The following is a 12,590-nucleotide window of genomic DNA, read 5'->3' on the forward strand; positions in this document are numbered from 1 at the left end:
TCTAACAATTTGCTATGCATGTTGGCTTACTATCCTAAATCGTCATTTATTTTTTCCACTAACATGGCAAAGCATGGACACTGGCCTACCTTACCTTATAAATGTAGGTTTTTGTCCCGCGAGAATGGAATTTCTATCTGTAGGCTTGTGTCATAACAAGCCAAAAAATCGGTGGCAACCGCAATAGTTCCGGAAGGTATTATAATTTTCGTAGTTCTGTATGGATCAATTTGTATTTTATTGTAATAACTAATTTTAGTTGTATCTCACGATTGTTTGCTCTAGACTATATTTGCACGCAGGGCGACCTTGCACTCATCGATTTTATTAAGGAAATCCCTTGTGAACCAAGGGTGGAAGTCGTGCTTATTGATGATGCCTTTGTTGAAAGAAAGTCGATGGAATGTTTATTTCAGCCGAATGCATATCTAGGTGACGAGGTAATCCATGCTTAGTTTTTAAATTTGGCGACCTTGTTATGTATAGATTTTTTTACTCATCTTGGTATTTTTAACCACAACTTACACACTTACAGGTTATAGACTGTTATATAAATTTGATAAAAGCTCAAAAGCATCTAAAGTGCCGATCTGGAGGTCGCGTTCACATAGAAAATGCTTTCCAGTTTAATTTCTTGAAGCGAGATGGCGATGTTGAAATTAAAACAGAGGAGCTATATCCAATTGAAGACATGACACAAATATGTAGCGCTGAACGAAGGGTGTTACTTTACCTAGACCATGACATGGTACATATGAGTTTATAATCTAAACAAAACAGTTAGTGTTTACATGTATTTTATTCTTATGCAAGTATTTATAACTATTTTGTAGGTGTTTATTCCGATAAACATCCGAGAGACGCACTGGTATCTTGCCGTGATCCATGCAAGAAATATGGAGATACAAGTGCTCGATTCACTTGCTACTTCACAAGATCGTAAAAACCTCACGGACTCTGTGAGTATGCACAAACTAAACAATTATGAATTCACTATTAACTTATCCCAATCTCTAATTTTGTTTTACAATATATAAAGATTAAAGGACTCCAAAGACAAATTGATATGATATCTCAACGTAAGGAGTTAAAAGACCACAGGTGGCCAAACCTCCAAGTTGCTTCTTGGCCGCTCAGAGAAATAGACATGGGATATGCAAAGCAGACAGATAGGTACGCCCTAAAATCTTCTTTACCTATTTTTTCATTCATACTAATCTTTATGTTGATATTAATGTATATGTAGCTCTTCATGTGGCCTCTTTCTTTTGAACTATATCGAATACTAGACAGGGGATGAACTGTCTGACAGTTTTACCCAGGTATATTATTACTACTACGACATATATGCACATCTACAGTCAGTGTTACATATATAATGCTAATATATAATAATTATTTCTTATTTGTAGGATGACATGTCACACTTTAGAAAGAAAATGGCTGCTATATTACTATCTTCAGAACTAAATAAGAGAAGGGGTGTCTGTTATACAAAAATGATAAAGAAGTTGACTCTGGAAGCCCATCGGATGTTGAGATATTAGAAAACCCAACAGATTCTAAGAAGAGGAAGCTACTCCACGTGCTTGATGATAGCGAAGTAGTGTATGAAGATGAGAAAGGCCCTATTACTCAAGCAGACTTGCAAAAGTGGTTTGTTGATGATTGGGATAAAAGAACTCCTGTAAAAGTATCTAACGATGTGTGCACCAATGACTTTTTAATGGTTGGTCTTTCCACAAAGGACATGCTAGTGACCAAAGTCGATTCAATATTTGTTTTATGTGATTATATCATGACAATAGAAGACGATACAACACTAGAGTAAGTGCTCATTGATTTATCTATTTTATGTATATCAACTACTTAGATTCTTGATATAGACTTTCGTCATGCTACATTACAGGATGACATGGGTGCGAAGTTTCAATCCTTTTAAGATAGAAATATCTGTTAAAGACCTACAAAACATATTAACGATAAATAAAGATATGACTCTAAGATGTTTTGACATGGCTGTTCGGCTGCTTGCCAATAAAGAGTCATGTAGGCCGAAAGGAGAAATCATAAATAATAGAAAGCATTATATGGACATGCGTTTCTGGGTAAGTTTGTTTCCAATCATTAATCTATTAATATATAGTATCTACATCTAATCCTCATGTGGACATGTATATATACTCTCCAGAGAATGGTTGGTTTTGGTAAACTTCCAAAGTACCATCAGGATCCTACAACAGAAGAGTTAGCCAAAACACTCGATTGTTGGCCATCAATGAATTATTATATCACGGGTTGTAGATATGTAAGTATTTGTTCATTTAGAATGTATTTATAAAGGACACTTCTTTGCAATCCTAATGACTGATATTTTGCAGGTTCTTATGCCATGGAAATTCAACGGATGTCACGCCCTTTTCGTAATAGATCATGTTAAAAAACATGTGACTTTTATCGACTTTACACCGACTCAAAATTGGTGTAAACACATGCCATACAAGAGGTTTGCGGAAGCGATTATCATGGCCTCAAAGAAATATAAGATTGCTTACAGCAAAAAACGTTCTGGATGGGCGGAGGATATCTTTAAGTGGGAACATACAATTCAGACTGGTGTTCCAATTGACTTAAGAGGGTATTTTCTTCGTACCACCTTCTCAGCAGTTTAAATTTTTTTCTATGATAATCATTGTATAAAACATAGTTGCCTAAACATTATATATATTATAGGTGTAATACCAGCTACCTCGTTCTACAAGCTATGGCCATGTGGGGGAATGACAGACGAATGAAATTTGTTGGGGTAAGTGTAGTATGTTCGTTCCATGTTCAAAACATATATTCCAGTTATCTCTTTTTACAATATAATATGTTTTGTTCTCTTATGTCTTTGTCTGTAGGATGCAAAGATTGTTCGAAGGAACTTTGTGATTGATCTGTTAAGTTATGAGGATAATTCGTGCCGATATGCCATCCCTGCAAACATACAACAGAGACTTATCGATATCGCTAAAAAGGATTAGCTGATTAGTGTGATATTGATAATGTTTTCCACACGGATTTTGCATGTTATAGTGATGTTTGTCATTCCGTATTAATGTTTTATACAAATATTTTACTTCCGTCGCAACGCACGGACACATATCTATAACATACAACAGAGACATGTAAGTTATCGTGTTATAATCCGGTTCCGTTGCAACGCACGGGCACCCTACTAGTAACATGTGAAGAGTCAATTGTATAAAACCACTTTCTATATCTTATCTGCATTATAGAGAATCATTCACGTTTTCTATATTTTGCTAGCGAGAAAACCGGAATAAAAGATGTTATATTTAGATAGTCATTTAGATAAGCTGTTGAAGGACATTTTTTACGAAAATTAGATTACTAAGAATATAGAGAGTCTCTTAGGGGGTGTTCACGCTAACTAATATTTCAGCTATTAACTATTTTTAGTAAATTAGCTACTAGTTAGCTAGCTATTTATTAGCTAACTAATTCTACTAGCAAATTTTTAGTCAACTAACTATTAATTTTAGTGCATTTAAATATCTCTTATAGTTATTGTTGTATAGTTAATATAAAGAACGCTAAACTAATATGGCGAGGAGCCGAAAAAGAGACTAGTCAGGATGTCCATGAATAAGCGGCTGGGCCAAATGGAGAATGACCGACATATTCCAAACTCCTGTTTTAGTGCAAAGCAGTCTGACTGTCTGAGCGTGCGAAAGAATCGTCCCCATCGAAGATCCTGAATTCCTGATGCCGCGTTTCCGAATCGTGAGCCGACATATGCCGAACCAACTCGTCCTACACGGCTACACCCCTAGCTAACTAGACTTCTTCGTTGACTTCATAGCCTACGTATACGTATCACCTACTAGACTACTACTGTACCTACAGAACTAAAGTCATACATATTCTTTTCGATTGCACGTTAGGGAACACGGGGAACTCGAGTTAGATAGCTCATAACCACTGGCCAAAGTTTCGCAGATGACTAGATCAGATGCAAACAACCAGAGTCGCCTGGACAGGTTGACTAGGGCCGCCAATTTGAAAAAATGAAAATGTATTGGGACAAGAGATATATGCATTGGAAATCGAGAATTTCAAATATTTTAGAACAAGATTTGAAGTTATAATGTCAACTATTTTAGAACGTAGGAAGTCTAATATATCTGCGACAAAATAAAACCATATGAGTAATCAAGAGCAATTCGGAGACGCATCAAACTCTCAATTTCTACAACATAATATTAATACCTCTTGATTGAAGAAGCATACTAGGAGTATTGAATATAACAGGAAAATAAAGTTAAAAGAACAATTGAACTTGAAGGAATATAGACACGCTAATAGAAGTGGAGGGAAAGAACGGGAAGAAAAATCGGAAACTAACTTCTTCACAAGCTAAGTCCATGATCCAGCCCAACTTACAGAAGCCCACAAAGTATTCACTTAACGTCTGTAACTACCGGCCCATCCCAGGAAGAGGCCCCGCTCCTCTCCCTGCTCGCTGCACAGGGACTCGGCCTCCGGGACGGCAGACCCACAAGCGCCAGCACGCTCGAGACTGTGCCGTGGGAGTGGGAGGTTCCTCAGGTGCTGAGCAGTCGCCGGCGGCGACCGCCGGTGTCGGAGATGAAGGAGAGAAGCGGCTCCAGGGCGGCGGTGGACGAGCGCTACGCGCAGTGGAAGTCGCTCATCCCCGTCCTCTACGACTGGTTTGCCAACCACAACCTCGTCTGGCCATCCCTCTCCTGCCGGTAACTTCCTCCGCCCACCCTACTGTCTCTTCCTTCCGCCTCGCCCTTTCGTGCCCGTAGCCATCGTATCCGTGAAGATTCCTGCTGGATTAGGGTTTTAACGGGGGTACGGCGTCGTTCGTTTCTAGGGTTTTGATCCGCGGTTGTACTTGCAGTGACTCTAGATCTGTTCCATACTCCCGCGGTTGGTGCGTTGGCGGGAATGGCGTGGGATGGGGGCGGGAATGCTGGGTGTGGATGCTGGATTAAGGTTTTGCGATGCTAGGGTTTATGCCTTTATGGGGTGGCGGGTTTTGGCGGGGTTACTGTTTGACAATGTGAGTTGGGGTTTTTTGCGACCTTAGGAGCTTGTTTGTTTATTTTATTAACTTATTATTGATGCAGCGACCTCTTCAAATTTGAACAAAACCCTGAAAATTCCTGAAGCACCAACTTCTTTCCAAACAACTCTTATGGTTCGGGAAGCACCGGCTTCTTTCCAAAGAAGTCTTATATTTGATGATGAGTTGATAACTGGGTTGTACATGTCATTGTTTTTCCTTCATATGATTGCTTACTGGTGGTTAGAGGCACCTCATGTGACTCTGCAACATGATTGTGCTACATTTCTGCTATATCACCAGATGTACTTTGAAACCAACGATAAATATTTGTGCATTAATTGCTTTCTGTTTAGTAAGATGCCTTGCTCCCTACACCATGTGACTCTGCAACTTATGATGCTGATATCTGGTTGTTTGTTAACAGGTGGGGGCCACAGTTTGAGAAAGCTACCTACAAGAATCGTCAGCGCCTGTACCTATCTGAACAGGCAAGTGCATCTGCAAGTATATATTCTTTTTATCAGTTGGAAGGAGCAAATGCTGCTGATGCGTAGGTTTTTGTTGGCTGATGAGTATGCATGTTATCTCTATTGGAGCTAGCTAACCATGTAAGTTGCTTAATTGCTATGGTTTCAGACGGATGGGAGTGTGCCTAATACTCTGGTTATCGCAAATTGTGAAGTTGTGAAACCTAGGGTTGCAGCTGCTGAACATATCTCACAGGTTAGTTATTGGTCATTGCTTTTATTAGAGTTGTGTTTCATGGAAGCAGAAGTGCATTAGTCTGAGCTGTGTGCTTTGTGCCTTGTGGTGTTTATTTGATCTTTGATTCCAGTTATCATCTCAACCTAATTAGAAACTTAAGGCATTTGCCAGTCAGGGTTATGTCTAAACTGCATTAGAATGGTACGGTATCTGTATGAAAGGATCATGTAGATTGTATACATATTGCTGTCACCTTTACACACAGACTTGGATCTAAGCCAGAGGGGGGGCATCCATTGACCCACCCTCATTTAGATGGCGCTTTTGCAAAACATGTAGACCCACCTTAACTGCTCTATGCACATGGGACCCCCTCCTCCAAAGTTCATGCTTTGCATCTAAACCCTGTTGAAAAGAAGAGAGTATTTCGATACAGAGAATTCTGAGACTATGGACAAACAGGATGATATGGAGGGAGTATACTCAATAGTAATGTAACTCTGTGTTCAAAGTGTCCTTAGTGTTACATTGATCCTTCAACAGCTCTGTTGGGTTTCATAGTTGCATCTCCTTTTTTTTGGGGGGGGGGGGGGTATGATGGTACCCACCAGATACTTACATTTTTTTTTGCAGTTCAATGAGGAAGCACGGTCACCTTTTGTAAAGAAGTACAAAACTATAGTTCATCCTGGTGAGGTAATGGTTATTTTATATTGAAGTTGGCCTTTTTGCATTTTAGTCTCTTTTTTACATGTTTGCAACTTTGTATTGGCTTCTTAATCTTGTTCCTCAGTTTGATTTCGTATTTGAACTGTAGTTATATGACACTTTGTCTAATTTGTTAATCCGGATGGTTGATGCATTTTATGTCTTTACCTTGCAAACAGGTTAACAGAATCAGGGAACTTCCACAGAACAGTAAGATCATAGCCACTCACACTGACAGTCCAGATGTATGTTCAGACCTTATGATGCTGTTTAATTCTTGTGAGGCATAATGTGTTACAGTTGGAATGATGTTAACCTTTTTCCCATTGTCATCCAGGTACTTATTTGGGATGTTGAAGCACAACCAAATAGACATGCTGTCCTAGGAGCAAGCGAGTCTCGCCCTGATCTGGTATGATTCATTGTTTTGTTCAGTGTGCCAGATATACTCTTCTTTGGCACAGGGCTTACTAGCATATACTGTTTGTTCAGATATTAACAGGACATAAGGAAAATGCGGAATTTGCGCTTGCCATGTGTCCAGCAGAACCATATGTCCTATCAGGAGGTTAGCCTATTTTCATCTTGTATGTTTGTGTTTTCCTACTATTTTGGGAGTCAACTATTTATCCAGTTTGTTTGAACATCTCGAGCATAAGACTTGGGTCCACCTAACTTCCATTCAATGGCAATATGTTTCTTTATTGCATTGGCAAGTGTCCTTCTCATTAGGATGCCATGGCAACTTTATGACACATGGAGAATATTTCGAGTGGAACCTTAGTCACCGCTACACCATCTCAGCCTATGTAATAACCATGTGTAAAGTTCAGTTTGGACATAAGATGATTTGTTTGAACTTTTGGGGCTATAAAATTTTGTTTTCCGGCTCAACTAGAAGAACTGTTCTTTTTCAGAAGTTATTGATTACTGTGCTTTTGATAAATAATAACCTGTGTTTTGTTCAAATGCAAAACTTAAATAGGAAAGGACAAATCTGTTGTCTTGTGGAGCATCCAAGACCATATATCTGCCCTTGGGGATTCCTCGTCTTCTCCTGGAGCATCTGGCAGCAAGCAGTCTATTAAAACTGCAAATGAAAAGGAGAGCCCTAAAGTTGATCCTAGAGGTATATTTCATGGACATGACAGCACGGTTGAAGATGTTCAGTTCTGCCCTTCCAGGTAAACAGTGTTCTCTGTTTTTTCTGGTTGCCTTCAAAAGTCAAAATAACTATTGGACATACATAAGCAGATATGTACTCCAATTTTTTAGATGTTCATTGTTAAAACACATCTATTTGTTTAATGATGTTATTGTTGATTAAACTAGGATCATCGGTCTTCTCTGTGAATGTCTATGTTGACACATGCCTTATTTTCATTTTTATTTATATTAATACCCTATATTGTTTTTTTATTTGGGGATGAAGTGCGCAGGAGTTTTGTAGTGTGGGTGATGATGCTTGTCTTATTCTGTGGGATGCTCGAACTGGCACTGCCCCAGCTGTTAAGGTGACAGTTCTCTTGTTCTATATCTAATTGGATAAACTATGTTTTTGGCCAAAATTGAGTCCATGAATGCAATGCGGCTTCTTTTGTAATAATATAACTTCACTCAAAGAGGTGATGGGCTGTTGGTTTTTAATGAGACCATTGCAATCACATGGAGCTATTTATTTAGTCAAATTGGCCTGAGATACTTTACTTGTTGCATGATAATTGTGTTTCTAATTTTATTTCTTGAATGACTGTTCATTTTCATTAACTTAACTGATATAATGTGTTGGGAAATTGATCCTGACTGATTTATTGGTCGAAAGTATTTTGTTCAGTTTTTTACTTGTTCCAAACAGGGTGACATTTTATTTCTTTCCTAATGTGGTGTGCCTTTAGAATTTTCTTTTTCGGGATATGGAGTTTGTAAATGCAGTATGGACTATGATGTTAAAAGTTATTTATTATTTATTTCCAGGTTGAGAAAGCTCACAGTGGAGATGTTCATTGTGTTGATTGGAATCCCCTTGATGTTAACTATATCTTAACTGGGTATGATGGCATTAAGGCTCAATTCAGCATAATCGTTGAAACAAATTCGATCTCTATTAGTTCCTTATATGTTCAAGTAATGAATGTTTCAATTGATATTTCAGGTCTGCCGATAACTCTGTCCGAATGTGGGATCGTCGGAATCTGGGTTCAGGAGGAGCTGGTTCTCCAATTCACAAATTTGAAGGCCATAAAGCTGCTGTTCTTTGTGTTCAGGCATGTCAGGATAATATTTTTGCTGTTATTTTCTCTTTATGTGGATGTGGCTGCTTTCTATGCTGTTTTTTCATACCTCTTTTTTTTGCCATAATTCTCTCTTTTGGATTTCAGTGGTCACCTGACAGAGCATCTGTTTTTGGAAGTTCTGCAGAAGATGGTTTCTTAAACGTGTGGGATCATGAGAAGGTAACCACTCATACACTGAACTATCTTGTCTTTTCTGAAGGAACCATGCACAACTATCGGTGAAGGTGATTGGGTTCAATTGCTTGTGATTTCTCATGTATTTCTCTGGCCTGACTAATAGAAGTGTTTGTAATGGCAGGTGGGGAAGAAGAAAAATTCTAATGTCCCAGCCGGGCTTTTCTTTCAGCACGCTGGTCATAGGTTTGTTTTCTCAGATACAAAAACTAACCCTTAGCATACATGCTTCTATGTCTACCATGCATTTCATAATTCATACTGTACATCTTGGCAGGGATAAGATTGTAGACTTCCACTGGAATTCGTCAGATCCTTGGACAATTGTCAGTGTCTCTGATGATGGCGAGAGCACTGGTGGAGGTGGAACACTGCAGGTACCACCTATTTCTTGCAATATTTTTTGACTGTCTTTTAGTTTTGACTGTCCTTTCTTGCAATATTGCAAACAAATGATTTTATAACACAAATATCAATCTGTATTTTCATAGTTAATTGGAGTCACTAAATCTTCTATATAAATGTCTTGTATTATTACTGTTTTGTCTGCGCAGATTTGGCGCATGAGTGATTTGATCTACCGCCCAGAGGATGAAGTTCTTGCAGAGCTGGAGAATTTCAAGGCTCATTTGGCCAGCTGTGCACCGAAGAATTGAGTCATGTGGGTTACCTGCGGAATGCAATCCTGTGGAAACTGAGTAGGTGATGTAGTTTCATGGCCATAAGTATGAGCCCCAGTTGACATTGAATCTGTCCTCTGATGCTCCTAGAGCTGTACCCTTGAGGGGCTTGTGCTTTTGTGAGCTTGTGTTAAACCTGCTGTACGAGTAAACTAGTATGTCCGCAAACGCGTCAGAGCCGGATGTCTGTGGGCCAGCTATTGGGATACTGCCGGATATCGTCAACAATTGTTCCAGATTGGTGTATTGGATCTAATGAGATTGTCAGCAATTGCTTGTTTTTATGGCTTCACGAATCGTATGTGGGTTTACGTTCTTGGCATACCGTTCGGTCGAAGACTCGAAGGCCTACTATTGTCTGCGTGCATTTGAGCTTCTCGGCATGTCTCCTCTAGGGTGTTTGCTGTTTTAATGACAAGGGGATTAAAGAATTTCTTTCTTGACGATCATCTCCAATCTTCTTGTTACCAAACTAGTCCTTAATTTTTTTATCATCTAGAGGTTGAACCGTTGAATGCGCCTAGAGCTTAGTGTTAGTTATTTTTTGGCTTTGCCTAGTATTAGCTGTCCTAGAAATGCCTGTTCTGCTGCAGCGCTGTAAAGCAGCACACCCGACACGTCAAACATTCCATGGTTTTGTCTAATAGAAAAATCTAATATAATTTATTTATATTACTGTTATTTAGCATAAATTTGGTTAAACTTAAGCTAGAGTTTAATCGACATGAGTCGTATGATTATTTTTTTGATGGAGGGAGAGGGAGTATATCACTAGCTGGACGTTTGACCTGTTCACTCGTCCATCCAAGGTGGTAAGGGCATATATACGGAAGAGATATCAAAACGGTTTTTCAAGCATAAGAGATAACTGAAAGACTCCATTATATAATAAAATATTTATAAATATAGTCTATTAATAATATATAAATAATTGTGTTTGTACATAATCGAATCAATAGAACAGACGACGAATTCGTACAGTAGAAAGTGAGTTATCTGCTATTTGAGTTACGAGTCAAATATGTCTCTTCGCAGAGAGACGACTCCACGATTTTTTTAAAATATCCATGTTAAACATCTCAAGATCATCTACATTAAACATCATTGTACATGTCCTAATGGACTCTAAATTTTACATTAAAATTTAAAGATCAAACCGAATTAGAATCGAACTACATTTTATTTATATTTTAACTTATTAAATAAGGACTTAAACAAATTATGAAAACAAACATCTGGATCGTGACCTATTCTCTACCAGTGCCTCCTCGTCCCTTCCCAGATGCAGTGTGGACTCTGATCGTGGGGAATTCTTCAATTAGAACTTTTTTTGTTGCATGGAGATTAAATGTAATTGAGAGGAATTAGCAAGGGATTATATGCCCCCTCAATCCCCTCCAATTCACATCTCTTCCCTTCCTAGATGCAATGTGGACCCTGATTGTGGGGAATTCTTCAATTAGGACCTTTTTTGTTGCATGGAGATTGAATGTAATTGAGGGGAATTAGCAAGGGATTATATGCCCCCTCAATCCCCTCCAATTCACATGCATCCAAACAAGTCTTTAGAGGACGAGTATAAGGGTAATTTAGTTCCCACGAAATCGAAACAGGGAAAAATTAGTACCATCTGGTTCGCGGGGACGAGGAACCATCTCCGTTCAACGACCCACGAACTTCTCTTAATTTAAATTAGTCCATTGCCTTGTTAAAATTATACTAAAAACTCAATGCATAGCTTGTTATAAAATAGCAAACTAAACTCTCTTCTAATTTTAAATCTTGTTTGTTTAATTTATATTAATTTAATACAATCAATTTAAATTTATCTCTAAATATTGAATCTCCTAACGGGGATGGACTCCCGTGGGATAAATTCTCTGACAGATATGGAGATGGGAGAAAAACTTTCTCATGGCCGTTTTGGGATGAAAAGTTTTTATCTCCATAAGAAAACAATAGGAATTATGAGCCACCCTCCGTCGAGGAAATTCCCACTCCACCTCCGGTGTACGTTGTTTATATGTACTTCTGTAGTATGCACCAAAACGGTCAAGCGAAACGACTTTGCATTGATCCATATTTTTATCTGCTACTTAAAGCATTTGGAAACTTCTACGGGTACTCGCGGGGAAGTCGCCATACTAGCCCTCGACGGTGAGGTCGAGGTCACCGAATTCGTCAGCGGAAGTGTCCATCGGCTCTCGATGATGGTGATGTACTGGTGTGCATGAAGCAACATCCTCAACCAGTCAACCCTCTCGAGTTCCTAGCTGCCGCCTGGTCCGAATTTTTTGTATTTTAGCCCTTAAACAGAAGTAAAATCACGTTTAGACCTAAAAAAATTTTAAATACAGTTTTGGACCCTTAGCTTGGCGCCATAGTCTGTGGCGCCGAGCTAACACAGCTCGGCGCCACAGCCTATGGCGCCGAGCTGTGACGTGGCAGCAACGGCTAGTTTCGTTCAGGGCTGACCTGGCTCTGACGTGGTGGCGGCGCGGCCTCGTAGCTCGGCGCCACAGATCTTGGCGCCGAGCTACGAATTCCTATAAAAACGCCCACGCGGCTGGCCGAGAGCAGCTCATTTCATCCCATTTTCAAACTTCGCCAAAATTTGCTGGATTCAAAGATTTGAGTTGGTTCACTTCGTAGACCAATGTATGATTTCCAACTGATTCGTTTTGTATATTGGGTTGTTAGTTTAATAATTTGTATACACCTATTATATTATCATTTCGATTATTAGTTTGTGTAAACTTATTATAAAGCATAATAGGTACAAGTGATAATTATAATCGTTTATTAGATAAAAGACATGTACCGAGAGGCGTTGTGGCAGAAGAGAGGTCGTCCTCGGGAGTTATATCCGGACGTATCTAGTAAGGATGCTCCTGTTCCTCCTGAACTCCCCGTGCCTAACTGTGACTG

At 39.1% G+C, this 12,590-nt stretch overlaps 1 protein-coding gene and 1 long non-coding RNA gene across 2 annotated transcripts; both read left to right on the plus strand.

The window, feature by feature from the left end:
• The first annotated feature begins 2,017 nt into the window (after positions 1-2,017).
• On the plus strand, positions 2,018-2,395 carry LOC109941637 (uncharacterized). The gene is made up of 3 exons (XR_002264333.1): positions 2,018-2,108; positions 2,192-2,308; positions 2,382-2,395. It is a non-coding gene; the product is annotated as an uncharacterized lncRNA (long non-coding RNA).
• Positions 2,396-4,435: 2,040 nt separating this feature from the next.
• Positions 4,436-9,866, plus strand: LOC541934 (nucleosome/chromatin assembly factor C). The gene is made up of 15 exons (NM_001111597.1): positions 4,436-4,778; positions 5,526-5,589; positions 5,738-5,824; positions 6,440-6,502; positions 6,694-6,759; positions 6,852-6,926; positions 7,007-7,082; positions 7,500-7,698; positions 7,947-8,028; positions 8,489-8,562; positions 8,667-8,778; positions 8,893-8,967; positions 9,107-9,168; positions 9,260-9,359; positions 9,537-9,866. The coding sequence occupies exons 1-15, from the start codon at positions 4,654-4,656 to the stop codon at positions 9,636-9,638; spliced, it is 1,362 nt and encodes a 453-aa protein (NP_001105067.1). The 5' UTR covers positions 4,436-4,653; the 3' UTR covers positions 9,639-9,866.
• The last annotated feature ends 2,724 nt before the right edge of the window (positions 9,867-12,590 follow it).

Source organism: Zea mays, chromosome 8, assembly GCF_902167145.1.
Source record: "Zea mays cultivar B73 chromosome 8, Zm-B73-REFERENCE-NAM-5.0, whole genome shotgun sequence".
Taxonomy (NCBI): domain Eukaryota; kingdom Viridiplantae; phylum Streptophyta; class Magnoliopsida; order Poales; family Poaceae; genus Zea; species Zea mays.

Coding starts and splice junctions, on each gene's coding strand:
- LOC541934 (NM_001111597.1), top strand. CDS start 4,654: ATGAAGGAGAGAAGCGGCTCCAGGGCGGCGGTGGACGAGCGCTACGCG. Junction 4,779..5,525: donor TGGCCATCCCTCTCCTGCCG/GTAACTTCCTCC, acceptor GTTTGTTAACAG/GTGGGGGCCACAGTTTGAGA. Junction 6,760..6,851: donor CTCACACTGACAGTCCAGAT/GTATGTTCAGAC, acceptor ATTGTCATCCAG/GTACTTATTTGGGATGTTGA.